Genomic DNA, 12,765 nt, shown 5'->3' on the forward strand with positions numbered 1-12,765 from the left:
CCGTTGCTATTTAAGGCATAACAATGGCTTTATAACTGTGTAACAATGTTTCTCTAACTTTAACAAAGTAGTTATTTTAACAAAAAATTAATTATCTTTCCTGAGATGCAATTCTGCCATTCTGTCGTTGTATCTAAACCCAACCAAACTTTAATCCCACTGTTTACCATACAGTCGCATGAGGGATAAATGATGCTAGTCTGCTAACAGCGGGATATTCAGAAAATAGTCCTAGAGGAAAAGGCCAGACAAATGTGATGTGAAGCATTTGTTCATCTTTTAACACGGGGTCAAGAAGTTTCACTTTCTTTTCTTTTGAAAATAACTCAGGACTTTGGCTTTAAAGAAGTGTTATGATTGGTAATGTTACTGTTTTTAATTGTTTAAGCTTCACAGTATCAAATCAAAAAGGAAGTCTGTTATTTTTTTTTACAATGAACTTTCAGCTTACTCCATTAAAAACACTGAATTTGAATATGATGATATTATGATTTGTTTCCATACATTTTAGTTGTTATATATTTATTTATTGTTGCAAAATGCATTTGAAGTAAACTTCCTTTGTCTTTTCTCCTTCCTATTAAACAGACCAGTGTGAGATGAGGTACTGTATGCAGTTTGGGTAAAGTCTTGAAGCCTGACGTGAGCAGTTCAAGGTTGTGTTTTTTTTACTTGCACATAGTAATTACTATACTTCCTACAGTCATTGAACATGCCATGTGACGCAAGGGAAGTAGGTGTTCACGGGTCTGTGTGCAAACGGAGTGCAGTCTGTATGCTGAAGCGTTATTAAGGCTCTGGCCAGCCAATGGGGTGGCGCCCGTTAATCCCTGCTCGGTTAAAACCCCGGGCGAGTCCAGAGGAGGCTCTAATGTGCACAGACAGTCAGTGGAGACAGAGAGCGACGCAGGCGCAGGAAGTTTTGTTCTGGGAATGTGCGATGTTCTAAAAGAGTTAACACATTTTGGAGCTTTCTGAAAGTTTTTCCACAAGAACAGACAGAGAGTGAGAGAGGGAGACGCACTGGGAGCTTTTCACACCCACTGTCGCCCTAACATCACCGGCTCTTCCTCGTTTGAGGAGAATTGCTTCAAGTTGTTCTAACAGTGCAACGACACTTTCTCTGGACGTCCCGTTGCCTCCGGTCGTCATGTCCTCCGGTGATGTCTCGGAGCAGAGTCGGCGGGTGAGCGTGCTGTCATGGGATCAGGTTCGGCGTTTGGACTCCATCCTTGGAGAGAGCGTACCGATCCACGGCCGAGGAAACTTCCCCACGCTGTCCGTGCAGCCCCGGCAGATCGTTCAGGTGAGACCCCTCTCACTAGCTCTCTCACTAGCTCTCTCATAGTCGTTTTGCTATCTAATAAAACGCACTGAAGCAGAAGTGACAGAGAAGAGGGAAAAGTACATCTTCTCTTAGTTTCATATATCCCCATATCGCCCTATTCTCAACAAACAGAGAAAAAAAAAGAAAGAAATTAATGAAAAACTGTTATTTTGATTAATTTGACACAAGGTGTGTTACCTTTTTGGGTGAAAGGCAATTTTAATGCTCTGCATATATAAAGATATTCCGCCACTGTTGCTCACAACTGTGTCATATGCCATCTTGGTAATAAAGTTTTTAGTAATTAGAAAATAGCAGTTTACAGTAGTCTGCTGACAGTGGGTGAGTGCAGTATATTTATTTTGCAGTGACTGTGGAGTCAATGAGATTTCACTTGCTCCAAAGGTACACAGTAACATAACTTCTAAACAAGCCCGGCTAATCAAAATCAGGCCTACATATTGAAATATTCTGTTTGCTCCACATTCTGCTGTTTTTCTGCAGTAATTAGGATTTGTGGCAGAACTGATAAAACTTTAAAAGATACTCAATCACTTACAGTCAGACACATTAGTGGAGATGATCTGACACTGTGACTGCAGTTTTCCACTAACTCACTAGTGCTTCTCCTCCGCAAGTCCCTTTTTCACAGTTTCTGTGAGATAATGACCACACCACAGTATATTTACTAGAACTGGAACATGTGGGGATTTGCGTGGGCTGCAGTTTTTCCGGACATTAATAGCCTGTAATCCTGGTTCATGTGTTGCTTGAATGATTAATATTTTCTACAGTGTTCATATGGGGGAGGGAAGACCTTGCGCGTGCACACACACACACACACACACACACACACACACACACACACACACACACACACACACACACATTTCAAAGACCCCTATAATTACCAATGTAATCTCTCCCCTGTGATGCCTTTCTTCCATTACATAGTCCTCTAGTCATAAGGGACCTTAACCATTTTTTCTTACAATGAGCCTGCATTCTTTTTGTGGAACTTTCGGATTAAATTCTTAAGAAAATTTCTTATCCAGAATATTCTTTATCTATTGTGTTTGAGTGCTAAGACGTTGGCATACTCAATACTGCTTAACCCAAAACACCAGTAAAGTTTTTTTTAACTTACTAAAACTATAGACTCTATGTAAAAGATGGATGTAGCAATTGTGACATCACTCATTGATGTCACAATTCTGAAAACATGAAGCTCATCTACAAACAACGTGCCTCCGTCCAGCTAAACTCTGCACTATTCCACTGTCAGTTTTGCAAATCTCTGAATGCAGTTTGCATGAATTTGCGCACATTGTTGACATAGGAACATTGGCTTACAAAATGCAACACGCTAAGTCCCAGTTAATTCAGTTCGATTCAGTTCAATTTTATGTATTTGCAAGCGCTTTGGTGACAGTGGCAAGGTTAAACTCCCTACTAACAGGAAGAAACCTCTGGCAGAACCAGGCTCAGAGAGAGGCAACCATCTTTTGAAACTGGTTGGGGCGAGTGGATGAAGACCGTGATCAATAATAACTAATAGTAGCTTGCCTCCACCAGTGTGTGAATGTGAGAGTGAATGAATAGTGGAATTGTAAAGCGCTTTGGGTGCCTTGAAAAGCGCTATATCAATCCAATCCATTATTATTATTATTATTAATAAATAATACAAAGAGGTGTATAAACACATAGTGAGTGGAAAAGGTGACTAAAGAAGAAACTGTGCAGTTGTGCTTGTTCAGCCTCAATTTGAAGAACAATTCGATCATGTGTCATTGTGTGAAAGAGGCTTCAAGTAACGTATACAGGTGTTTTATAGAGGAAGAGGCAGAGCGAGAGGCGGAGGAGGCAGCGGAAAGCAATTCTAAAAATTCTCTTGTTAGTTCAGTTGACATAAATATGCTTGTGTGTATTGTTTTGTTCCGTGGAAGAAATAAGTTTTGATAAGATGGTTTTGAGTGGTGTGTTTCATTTTACACTAGATGTGTAGTTTGTGTTCTGAGTTTTGAGAAGTGGAGCCACGGTTTCTGGAAATGTGTTTAAGAAAATCTGGGAAAGTACTTAATGTAGCTGTGGGAGGTGGCGTCATAACATCTTTGAACCAACACATAGCTGCTATTGCTGCTGTTAATAAAATAAAAACTAATTGAGCAGATTAGGATTTCAAGTAAGAACAAAATTGTTTAAATGTGTAGTTAAGAAGTCACACACATCCAGCTCAAATCTTTACGAAGCAGTTCAAAAAGTATGGAAGAACCTGGCAAATGCTATGGCAGCTTAGCTGATCTTATCCACTGTGAGTGTGAGGTCTATTGTTTTTTTGGCCAAATGTGAAATGTTAAGATGTCTGCTGGTAGAAGCTATAAAGTGGGCTAACAACTGTTTGATCTGTTACTCGCAGATGAAACAGCTCATTTACAGAAATATATCAATTGAGTGCAACAGTAAATCCCTGAAACCACCTTCTCTGTGGCAGCTGAACCTGTCAGGATTAACCTTTCTGGTGGAAACCATGAAGGCACTGCATCTATAAGTGTAGACTGATTTGAAATTGTGTTCTGTATGACCATGCAGATATCGTGACAAAAATAAAAATGAAGCGACACAATGCTCCCTGTTGAAAGACTTAATGTCTGCAAGTTGATTTTTATACCATGTGGCCATGAATGGAAACCAGTGGCAGTGTGGTTGGAGGGGGAAAAAGTTTTGTGATTTAAGCCACTATCAAATGGTTGACAGTAATGCGGGGTGTTTCACAGTAAATAGGCTGCAACATTCAAAACCACTAGTTTGCCACTTTTTCAACCTTCCCATCAGACAAAGTCATCCCCCTAAGTGATTTTGTAGCCACACTAGTATTTTGTTCTGTCATACTGGGCGAAGTAACTGATGGATCACAGTCCCAAAGGGTCACAGGACAATCTCTTAACAGTGTATTTGTCTAATATCCACATTAAAATAACATCTGTTTGTGGTCTGGTTGTGAGTGAACCCTGGGAGCAGTGAAGGAAAACTTTTGCCATTACTCACACTTCTGTGAACGTTGACAGCTCAAAGCCAGATCCTGTGATATCCCTCTCAGCGGACTAAACCTACACACACCCAGTGTACTACATACCGAGGAGCATCATATCACATGATGAAAAACGCAGATTACGTGACGCATGCATCATTGTTACGTAAATTGTTGAATGGGTTCATATGTGGAGGCAGAGGTATGGGTTCTTATTTTTCATGAAACCTTGAAACATTACTCCACTCTCCAGACAGTAGCGAATGGCCTGGGTTTGAAGCAGAATATGAGGATGGGATTAGTGCCTGTAATAACAGTGGGCTTGAGGGTTGGGCATGACAAAGTGTTACTGTGGTAAATGGAGAGCAGTCGCCTGAGCCGCTGTTGCCCTTGCCAGACTGTAAACCAACTCCTCAGTAGGCTATTGTTGGGACCGAGCAACATGAAGACACCACATGCTCCCAGTTCCCGTAGAGGAGGTAACCTGGGAACATTCATTTCTAGGCTGAATGTTTTTTTTTTAGTGTTGATGGTATCTCTTTGGCTGGGCTTTCCATTCATGAGTTGGAGTTTCTGTCTGCTCATTTTAATTTCAAATTGAAAGTTTGCAAACTAAAACTTCCCATCATTTCTTTTGTGGACAGGGCAATAGCTATATCTGGAACACACAAGGTGTAGATTTTATTTTTACATTTTAAAACCCATACATTAAAAAATGTTTAAGGGTACTCTCTGTCATTACTCAAACTTTATAATAAATTGTTCATCACCCAATGCCTTTTTCTAGGTTGTATTTGTAAATATGATGCATTCTCAATGAATTACCTGGTACAGTAAAGGTTACATCAAACCATCTTGTGGTACAAATTAAAATTTTATAAAGTGAATCTATCTTTTGAAACCTATAGTTCATATACTCTGGTCTGAATCAGCTGTGTTTGTAAACTTGTAGCTTTTTCCTGTAGTTTGGCTTCTTTTGACACGAGAAAACTGCAAGTTAACCAAAATGTGTGAATGCAAACCACAGGAAGAAGTCAGTGAGTTCTGGATTAGCTGATAACATGGTTATGGTTCCATTCATGGCCAACAGGGTTAGTTGCTACAGCTAGTGTACTCTACTGCATCCCAGAAAGTGAACTCAGGTGTATGCTGCTCAGACTTGGTAGCTAGGTTGGATCGAGGTTGGATCAAGTTATCACGTTATCTAAAAAAAAATCAACACTCAGGAGTTCAAAGACCAAAGTTTCTTGGTATTATTGTTTTGGTTTGCTTGATTTTAGAGTTAAAATGCAAATACACAGACTACTTTTAAGTATAACTATATTTAAAGTAGCTAAAAATAATTACAATGCCATAGGCAAGGATAGCTTGTTATAAAATACGGTTGGCAAAAAACAAACAAACTAAGTGTTAAACATAATGAAATTTAAAAAATACAGAGTTGCGGGTGTATAAGTTTTAATTACTAGTTTTTCCACCTCAAGTTTTCATACTGAACAGTTTACTTGCTTACACCTAAACTATTACGATTCTGTTCCAGTGCTGTATCCGAGTCTTTTAATTTGTGATTTTATATGAGATAAGTCAGATGGTTGTGAGGTTAGTAAGACTGGTTTTTACTAATAAATCCACATACACTAGAGTGGTTCTCACCAGTTTAATCTTACATGGCTGGCACAGACATCTAATACAGCAAAAGTCCCCCCAAATTGGTCCCTTGGATATATTCCTATCAAATAAAGTTTGAGTGGACTGAGACATTAAAACTTAAGTGAATCCTTGAAACTGAATCCTTCTTTGAAAACTTTTATCACAAGAGCATCATGTTTCAGCACACAACCCATTCTTGTCTAAGAGCACAGGTGAAATGAGCACCCGTGCATAAGAAATTTGAGGAAGCATTTCAAGTCAGAAGTAAAACCATCATCAGCATCCCCCGCTGTCTGCCAAGCTACTGTACTACTGACTGGCTGGGTTAGTCTTGGAGTGGATTTGAAGGTCAGGGACTCATAACTCCTCATTTGATGTCGCCATTTACTTGGCACAGGGATAATCTGTCTCACTGCCCAGAGCTCTCATTGGCGTCCAGGGGACTATGTGCTGGCAACTGGCTGGGTCATTTCAAACAGCTATAATAAAAACACACTTTGTCCACAGCTTAAATGAAATAGTCAAGGAAACTATTAAGATGCCAGAAGGAAAGTGGAAAGACTGTCGCCAAGGCGTTGTCAACACCAGACAGTCTGGTGTGTTTGCAATTCTTTTTGTAATGTGTTTTTACATCACTGTAAGTGTTAGGCTCTCATCAGGTGCTGGTGAGTCATTTGGGAAATGTACCATCCTGTTTTATGAGTGGTAAAGGATGCATTCTGTGGGGCTAGCACAGCTGTACTTCCCCATACACTACTTTTGGGACTCCCAAACAAACACATTATAGTGTGCTGTTAACTCAAACCAACTGTTTAAGTGTGAGGTCAGTGAAAATACTTTCTGTGGGTTTCCCTTGGATAGGTTAAAAAAATCTCTGCAGTCTTGTCCACTGGACTGAAATCCTGCATAATTTCTCTCTGCAAAAATATTCTCTCTACCTTTTCTCATTAGATTTTGGAGTAATGGGGTTTCTTTAGTTCATTTAATAGCACAATATACTATATATATTTGGCTGCTCTTGAAGTGTTTGCTTGTTGTTTCGTTTAGGTTTAGGTAACAGAAAACTAGAAGTATACTGGATTTGTGGTCAAACTGATTGAATTATTAGAAATATGTTGCTTTTTTTCAGAATCTGTAGTTTAAAAGTTTTTAAGAAACTACCATTCAGTTGTCAGGACATGTAGCATTTCATTGTCTGTGTATTAAGCACAGTGCATGATACTGTATGTTAGATTGCCTTGGTATAATCATTACATATTTAGTGGCTCCATAGTATAGTAGTTTACACATTTAAGTAGTAAGCAAAATATCCCTGGTTTGATTCTGGGAGGAGACACAAATCCTCCAGTGTTGGGTTAGAAAGGACCTCTGGTGTAAAAATCAAGTATCCAAAACTACTGGCTGTGGTAATTGCTTGTGAATGAGGCAGTAACTGAAATTAGCTTTCTTTTTAAATAATTTTATTTAGTTTGTTTAATATAAATAAACAAGTTTATGAAAACACCAATTTGGGGTTTTAGGTGGAGTAGTAACAAGTTTACTCATCCAGTTCTTCTTATGTGATCTATCTCTAGCTAATGTGCTGATTACCAGATGTGGTCATTAAAACAATGGCTTCAGGACACAACTTGACCTAATTCACTTGGAATTAGGTGGAATAAACAACAAAATGCATGTGGAAATATGAGTTTTAGGAATCTTTGAGGATTATTAAATTCACTCTGGGTTGGATTAGACTGTGTGCGTAGCTAGTTAAGGGTTTTAAAGTGTTTTGTCTCTCTGATCGACTAATTTATGGTTCTAGTGAAAACAGTAGCTAGGAATAAAAAACAAAACCAACGACTTTTTGATGTGTCAGAATCATTTTTTTTTTAATTTGTTCCCTGAATGACAAAATATGGGAGAAAAGTTTAATAAAACCAAAAATGACATATTCTGATACATTCTAATATTCTTGTCCAGGGTTAGAGTTCAGCTTAAGGCTTAGAGTAAAATTTTAGCATTCAGTATGTGTGCCCTGTATTTTTTGCAGGTTAAACGTAGCATTATGGTTATACTCTCTTTCAGTATATAGGATTACCTGACTGGATAGGCATTGCTTGTCTCTACGCATTCAGTGAAGAGACATCACACCATTGAACAGTAACATCAGATTCCCATAACATAGTGAGAGCGTTTTAATGAATTGTGAACAGCTGTGCTTTGGATTTCTTCAGACTTGGCCTTGTTAGTTGCCCCCCCCACCCCCTGAGTGTGATTTGAGTGATGTAACAGACAGGAAGCACAAAGATCTTAACTGCCTGTAGTTCTGTAATTTTCCCAAGAACCACAGCAGTACATCTGTACAGTGTGTTCCAATAACATTATAAACACCTTTTTCAATTTGGTCCACATTCATGAGTTTAAAAGTTCAAAGCTCAACAGTTCCTTTTATGAGTCACTTACACCTGTCAAGCACAGACATGCCGCATCTTTTCCACATCTAATCTCTGTGGAGCAGCTTTTTGAGATAAAAAAAAAGCTACAGTCAGCTGCTCCCTGAAGCGTAATTTATGGTGCCACAAATATCTGTCCGCGTACACGGTTCTAGTTGCACAGTGAGCGGAGAAGGGTTTTTAGATGTGCTCCTATTTTGTTCTCCAAAATCCTAACAGTGCGTCGCTGGATGTGCATGACCTATGTGCCTGTTGAAGATACATTAGTTGACAGGTGGGTTGGAATAGGGTTAGGGGTCACAGCGGAGTTCACCAGGAATGGGAAAACCATGAAAAAAAAAGTTGGTTTTACTCGGTTTCAATTCTTGTTACTTGTATATTGTAACTTTGCTTGTGTCTGCAGCTGGCTGATAGACTAACTACACCCCAAGCAAGAGTAGCCCACACACCGGTTGTGGTATATATTTTGTACACTGCCTCCATCACCAAAAAAGCTCTCTATGGGTAGACGGACCGTCCTCAGACTGCCTGAGGACTGTAAATGTGTTACCCCTGCTGAACCATAAATCCCGCTTTATTCACTAGAGGTCACCACGGTGAGTAACTCCACGTATTTGATTTGGCAGATTTTTACACCAGATAAACTTTCTAACACAGCCCCTCAGGGGACTGGTATCTCGTCCTGGGACTGAATCTGGGATCTTTCACTTGTTAAGTGGAATTTATGGTGCAGTGGGGGAAACGCATTCGCAGTCACCTGGCAATCTGGCTTTGGCCCGTCTACTTATAGAGAGCTCTGTTGCCAGAGGGAGGTTTGTGGGTGCTCTTGCTTATGCTGTCGCTGGTCTGTCACTTTATAATGTAAATGGAGGTCATCTCTTTGAGTGAGAGACTACACCAATAAGTAGTCACTTAAGTGCCAGTTGCTCTTTAAAAAAGCTGCAGCGTTTCGTTCACTCCAGAGATGTGTTCTTCATGTAAGCCCTAAACAATAATAAAACATAGCAACTACTTTATTATGCAAGGAAAGATTAAAAAAATATATAATTAAACTTAATCAAACTCAATTACAAATTTATGCTTTATTGTGCGTTCTACTTTCACAATAAACCTAATAAAGTGTTTAGTCTCTCATTTTGTGTCTTTTCTCTGTGTCTTTACTTTCAGGTGGTCAGGGCTCGACTGGAGGAGCATGGCGTGATGGTACGTGATGTTAAGCTGAATGGTTCAGCAGCCAGCCACGTACTTCATGAGGACAACGGCCTTGGCTACAAAGACCTGGACCTGATCTTTGGCTTGAGTTTGACTGATGACAAAACCTTCCGGCTGGTGAAGGACGTGGTGCTGGACTGCCTGGTGGACTTCTTGCCCGAAGGGGTATGCAGAGATCGAATCACAGCCCTTGCCCTAAAGGAGGCATATGTTCAGAAGCTGGTGAAAGTTTGCAACGAGACAGATCGCTGGAGCCTCATCTCACTTTCCAACAACACTGGCAAAAACGTGGAACTGAAGTTTGTGGACACGCTGAGAAGGCAGTTCGAGTTCAGCGTCGACTCCTTCCAGATTACTCTGGACTCATTGCTGCTGTTCGACCGCTGCTCGGAAACAGCCATGTCCGAGACCTTCCACCCTACAGTCCAGGGAGAGAGTATGTATGGAGACTTTGAGGAAGCTCTGGATCACCTCCGCTCCAAGACCATCGCGACCCGCAGTCCAGAAGAGATCCGGGGCGGCGGCCTGCTCAAGTACTGCCACCTGCTGGTGCGTGGTTTCCATCCATCTTCCGCAACTCAGATGAAACAGATGCAGCGCTACATGTGCTCGCGCTTCTTCATCGACTTCCCCGACATAAGCGAGCAGCAGAGAAAGCTGGAGGGATATCTGCAGAACCACTTTGCGGGCATGGAGGACAAGCGCTATGAGTATCTGGTGACTCTGAGACAAGTGGTGGATGAAAGCACTGTGTGTCTGATGGGACACGAGCGCCGGCAAACGCTGGCTCTTATTTCTGCCCTGGCGTTGCGTGTAATGGCCGAACAGAATGCCATCCCCGCTCTGTCCAACATCACCTGCTACTACCAGCCTGCTCCCTATGTCAGAGACGTCAACTTCAGCAATTACTACGTGGCGCAAGTTCAGTCACCCATGGCTACGTGCAGTAACTCTTATCAAACATGGCTGCCTTGCAGCTGAGCAGTGTCTTTTATCACTGCGTGGAAAGTTTATGTTTCTTTTTTGAACCTTTACTTTGATGTAAGCAGAACATTCATTAACCGAAATGTTCACTGTAAGGGGTCAGTGTTGTGTCGAACAGCCTTGGCTGTAGAAGACAATCCATTCTTCTCAGTGTGAAGCTATTTACTGGGTCTGTGAGCTGTACATCTTAAGTTTCTAGCTCTGCTGCCTTCACGGAATAGGTCTTTGTTTTGTTAGATGAACTTGCGTTTCAAAACAGGAAATTATATTTTCAACGTGTGCCTGTGATTTGTTTTGAATTTTTAAAGGATAATTTGGTAGGGAAAGTGAAGATCGGAAGGAAAGGAGGGAGGCAAATGACATGTACTAAGGTTTGGCCAGACAGGAAGGAATCTAACTGCCAACTTATTGCTCAGGGCATTTTCATCTAAAAAACTTTTGTGCCCTAAACATTCAATTTATAGGTCACACAGCTATTAGCAACTACACAAAGTTTAACTTGTTATTGACCCAGCGCATAAAAGAATCTTCTGTCTTGCTGTCTGATCATCTGCATATTTACAGTACAGCCCAATTCACTACCTTATTGTTCTGTTTACATATTTTTCCTGTTGTGTTGAATGATTCTCACTAATGTCATTTTATTAAACGATTTTTTTAAACAAGTGATGATAAGAAAGCCAGTTGCACAAATTTACATATGCTCAAGCATCTAAACCTGCTGCAAGTGGGAAATGTTAGCAAATCGACTGAATTGTGTTAGAAATGCGACAGCTGAAGACATAAAACAAGTTTCAGTAATGTATAGTTATAACAGCGATGGAGCTCTTGAAGCTAGAACATGATGGATGCTGATGCATTGGGATTTTAGGGTGTCATGTGCTTGGTATCCCTGTAACAATGTAGCTTTGTTATTTTGACCCCCAACTTTGTTGTTTTGCCAACTCTTGTATCAAAAATATTCCACTAAGTTATATCAATTAACACTGCTGTAAAAAAAAAAAAGAAATCTAATATGAGCCATTATAATTATACCTTTTTGTTCTGGTATTTCATAACCAATGTGGATGTATATGGAAAAATATGAAGGCTTTATATATGAACGTTTTCAGTTTGTGTCTGATGTAGGCTCGGGTCTTAATGAAATGTAAATACTGGTTACGAAACCAAACTTTTTTTTTTTTGGTCATTTTTTTGTTCTGACTGTGGTTTCAGCTGACCTGACTGGGAGGGAAAAGGACCAAAGACATTCTTTGTGTAGCATGACAAACAAGGACTGTATATGGTTTCAAGTGCCTGAATATGACCTTTGTAGTAGTTGTTATGTATGAACTGTTTTTGAATCTTTTTCATTCAGGTTACTGTAAATTTCTATATCTAGGGTCAGGGTACTTGTTTCATTAAAAAAAATATCAAAAGTTTAACGATGGTGATACTTTGGTCTTTCTTTTCACATTCTTGGAAGAGAAGTAAGATGTGGATGATAAGATGTTGACTCAAATTTGTCTAGAGACGTGCAGAATAAATGCATACTTTATCTCCGGTCGGTGTATCGCACTTTCTCAGTTTCAGTTGCTGCAGATCTCCCTCTGTGTATGTTTTGCGATCTTTCTCAATCACACACAAAACAGCTTGTGTGTTGTCTGTGTTCCATCAGCTACACAAAAACACTTATTTGTTCAAGCTCTGTGCCTCCCTTTTTTTGCCTCCCTGAGCAGAGTTTTCCCATGAGCCTGCACCTGTGCATTAGTCACGTCCCGCCAGCTGTGAATCTGACAAAGGTTTCCCTTTGCCCTATAGTCTCAAAAATGGAGATCTCTGTTACCTTGGATGAGTTGAGCTCTAATAGGTGCTGCTGAGAGCCAGGTGGTAAAATGGAAGTGCCGCCTTTTCAATAATGTCATGATATACTCGATATACTCCTCACCAATAATTCTCTCCTATGATATTTTGTAATTACTTTTGCATAACTGGGGACGACTTCTTGGTATTTACTTGAGCATGAAATGGCAAATAGCTTGACACACCTGCTAAATATTTGTGGGTAAACAAAACATAGTACTTGGTCATTAAGGAAGTGCTGGAACAAATTAGTGAAGTCCTTGGTTATAAGTTCAATTGGAAGAAAT

The 12,765-nt window shown here is 40.1% G+C and overlaps 1 protein-coding gene across 1 annotated transcript; it reads left to right on the forward strand.

Annotated features, from left to right (window-relative positions):
• The first annotated feature begins 754 nt into the window (after positions 1–754).
• tent5bb (terminal nucleotidyltransferase 5Bb) lies at positions 755–12,060 on the forward strand. The gene is made up of 2 exons (XM_082521739.1): positions 755–1,306; positions 9,608–12,060. Exons 1-2 carry the CDS (start codon positions 1,151–1,153, stop codon positions 10,631–10,633), a joined length of 1,182 nt encoding a protein of 393 aa, XP_082377865.1. The 5' UTR covers positions 755–1,150; the 3' UTR covers positions 10,634–12,060.
• Positions 12,061–12,765: the final 705 nt, after the last annotated feature.

Source organism: Aulonocara stuartgranti, assembly GCF_965226115.1.
Source record: "Aulonocara stuartgranti genome assembly, chromosome: 22".
In the NCBI taxonomy this organism is placed as follows: domain Eukaryota; kingdom Metazoa; phylum Chordata; class Actinopteri; order Cichliformes; family Cichlidae; genus Aulonocara; species Aulonocara stuartgranti.

Excerpts from the sequence above, each read along its gene's own strand:
- tent5bb (XM_082521739.1), top strand. The coding sequence starts at position 1,151 with ATGTCCTCCGGTGATGTCTCGGAGCAGAGTCGGCGGGTGAGCGTGCTG. Across the intron at positions 1,307-9,607 it reads AGCCCCGGCAGATCGTTCAG|GTGGTCAGGGCTCGACTGGA; the intron begins GTGAGACCCCTC and ends CTTTACTTTCAG.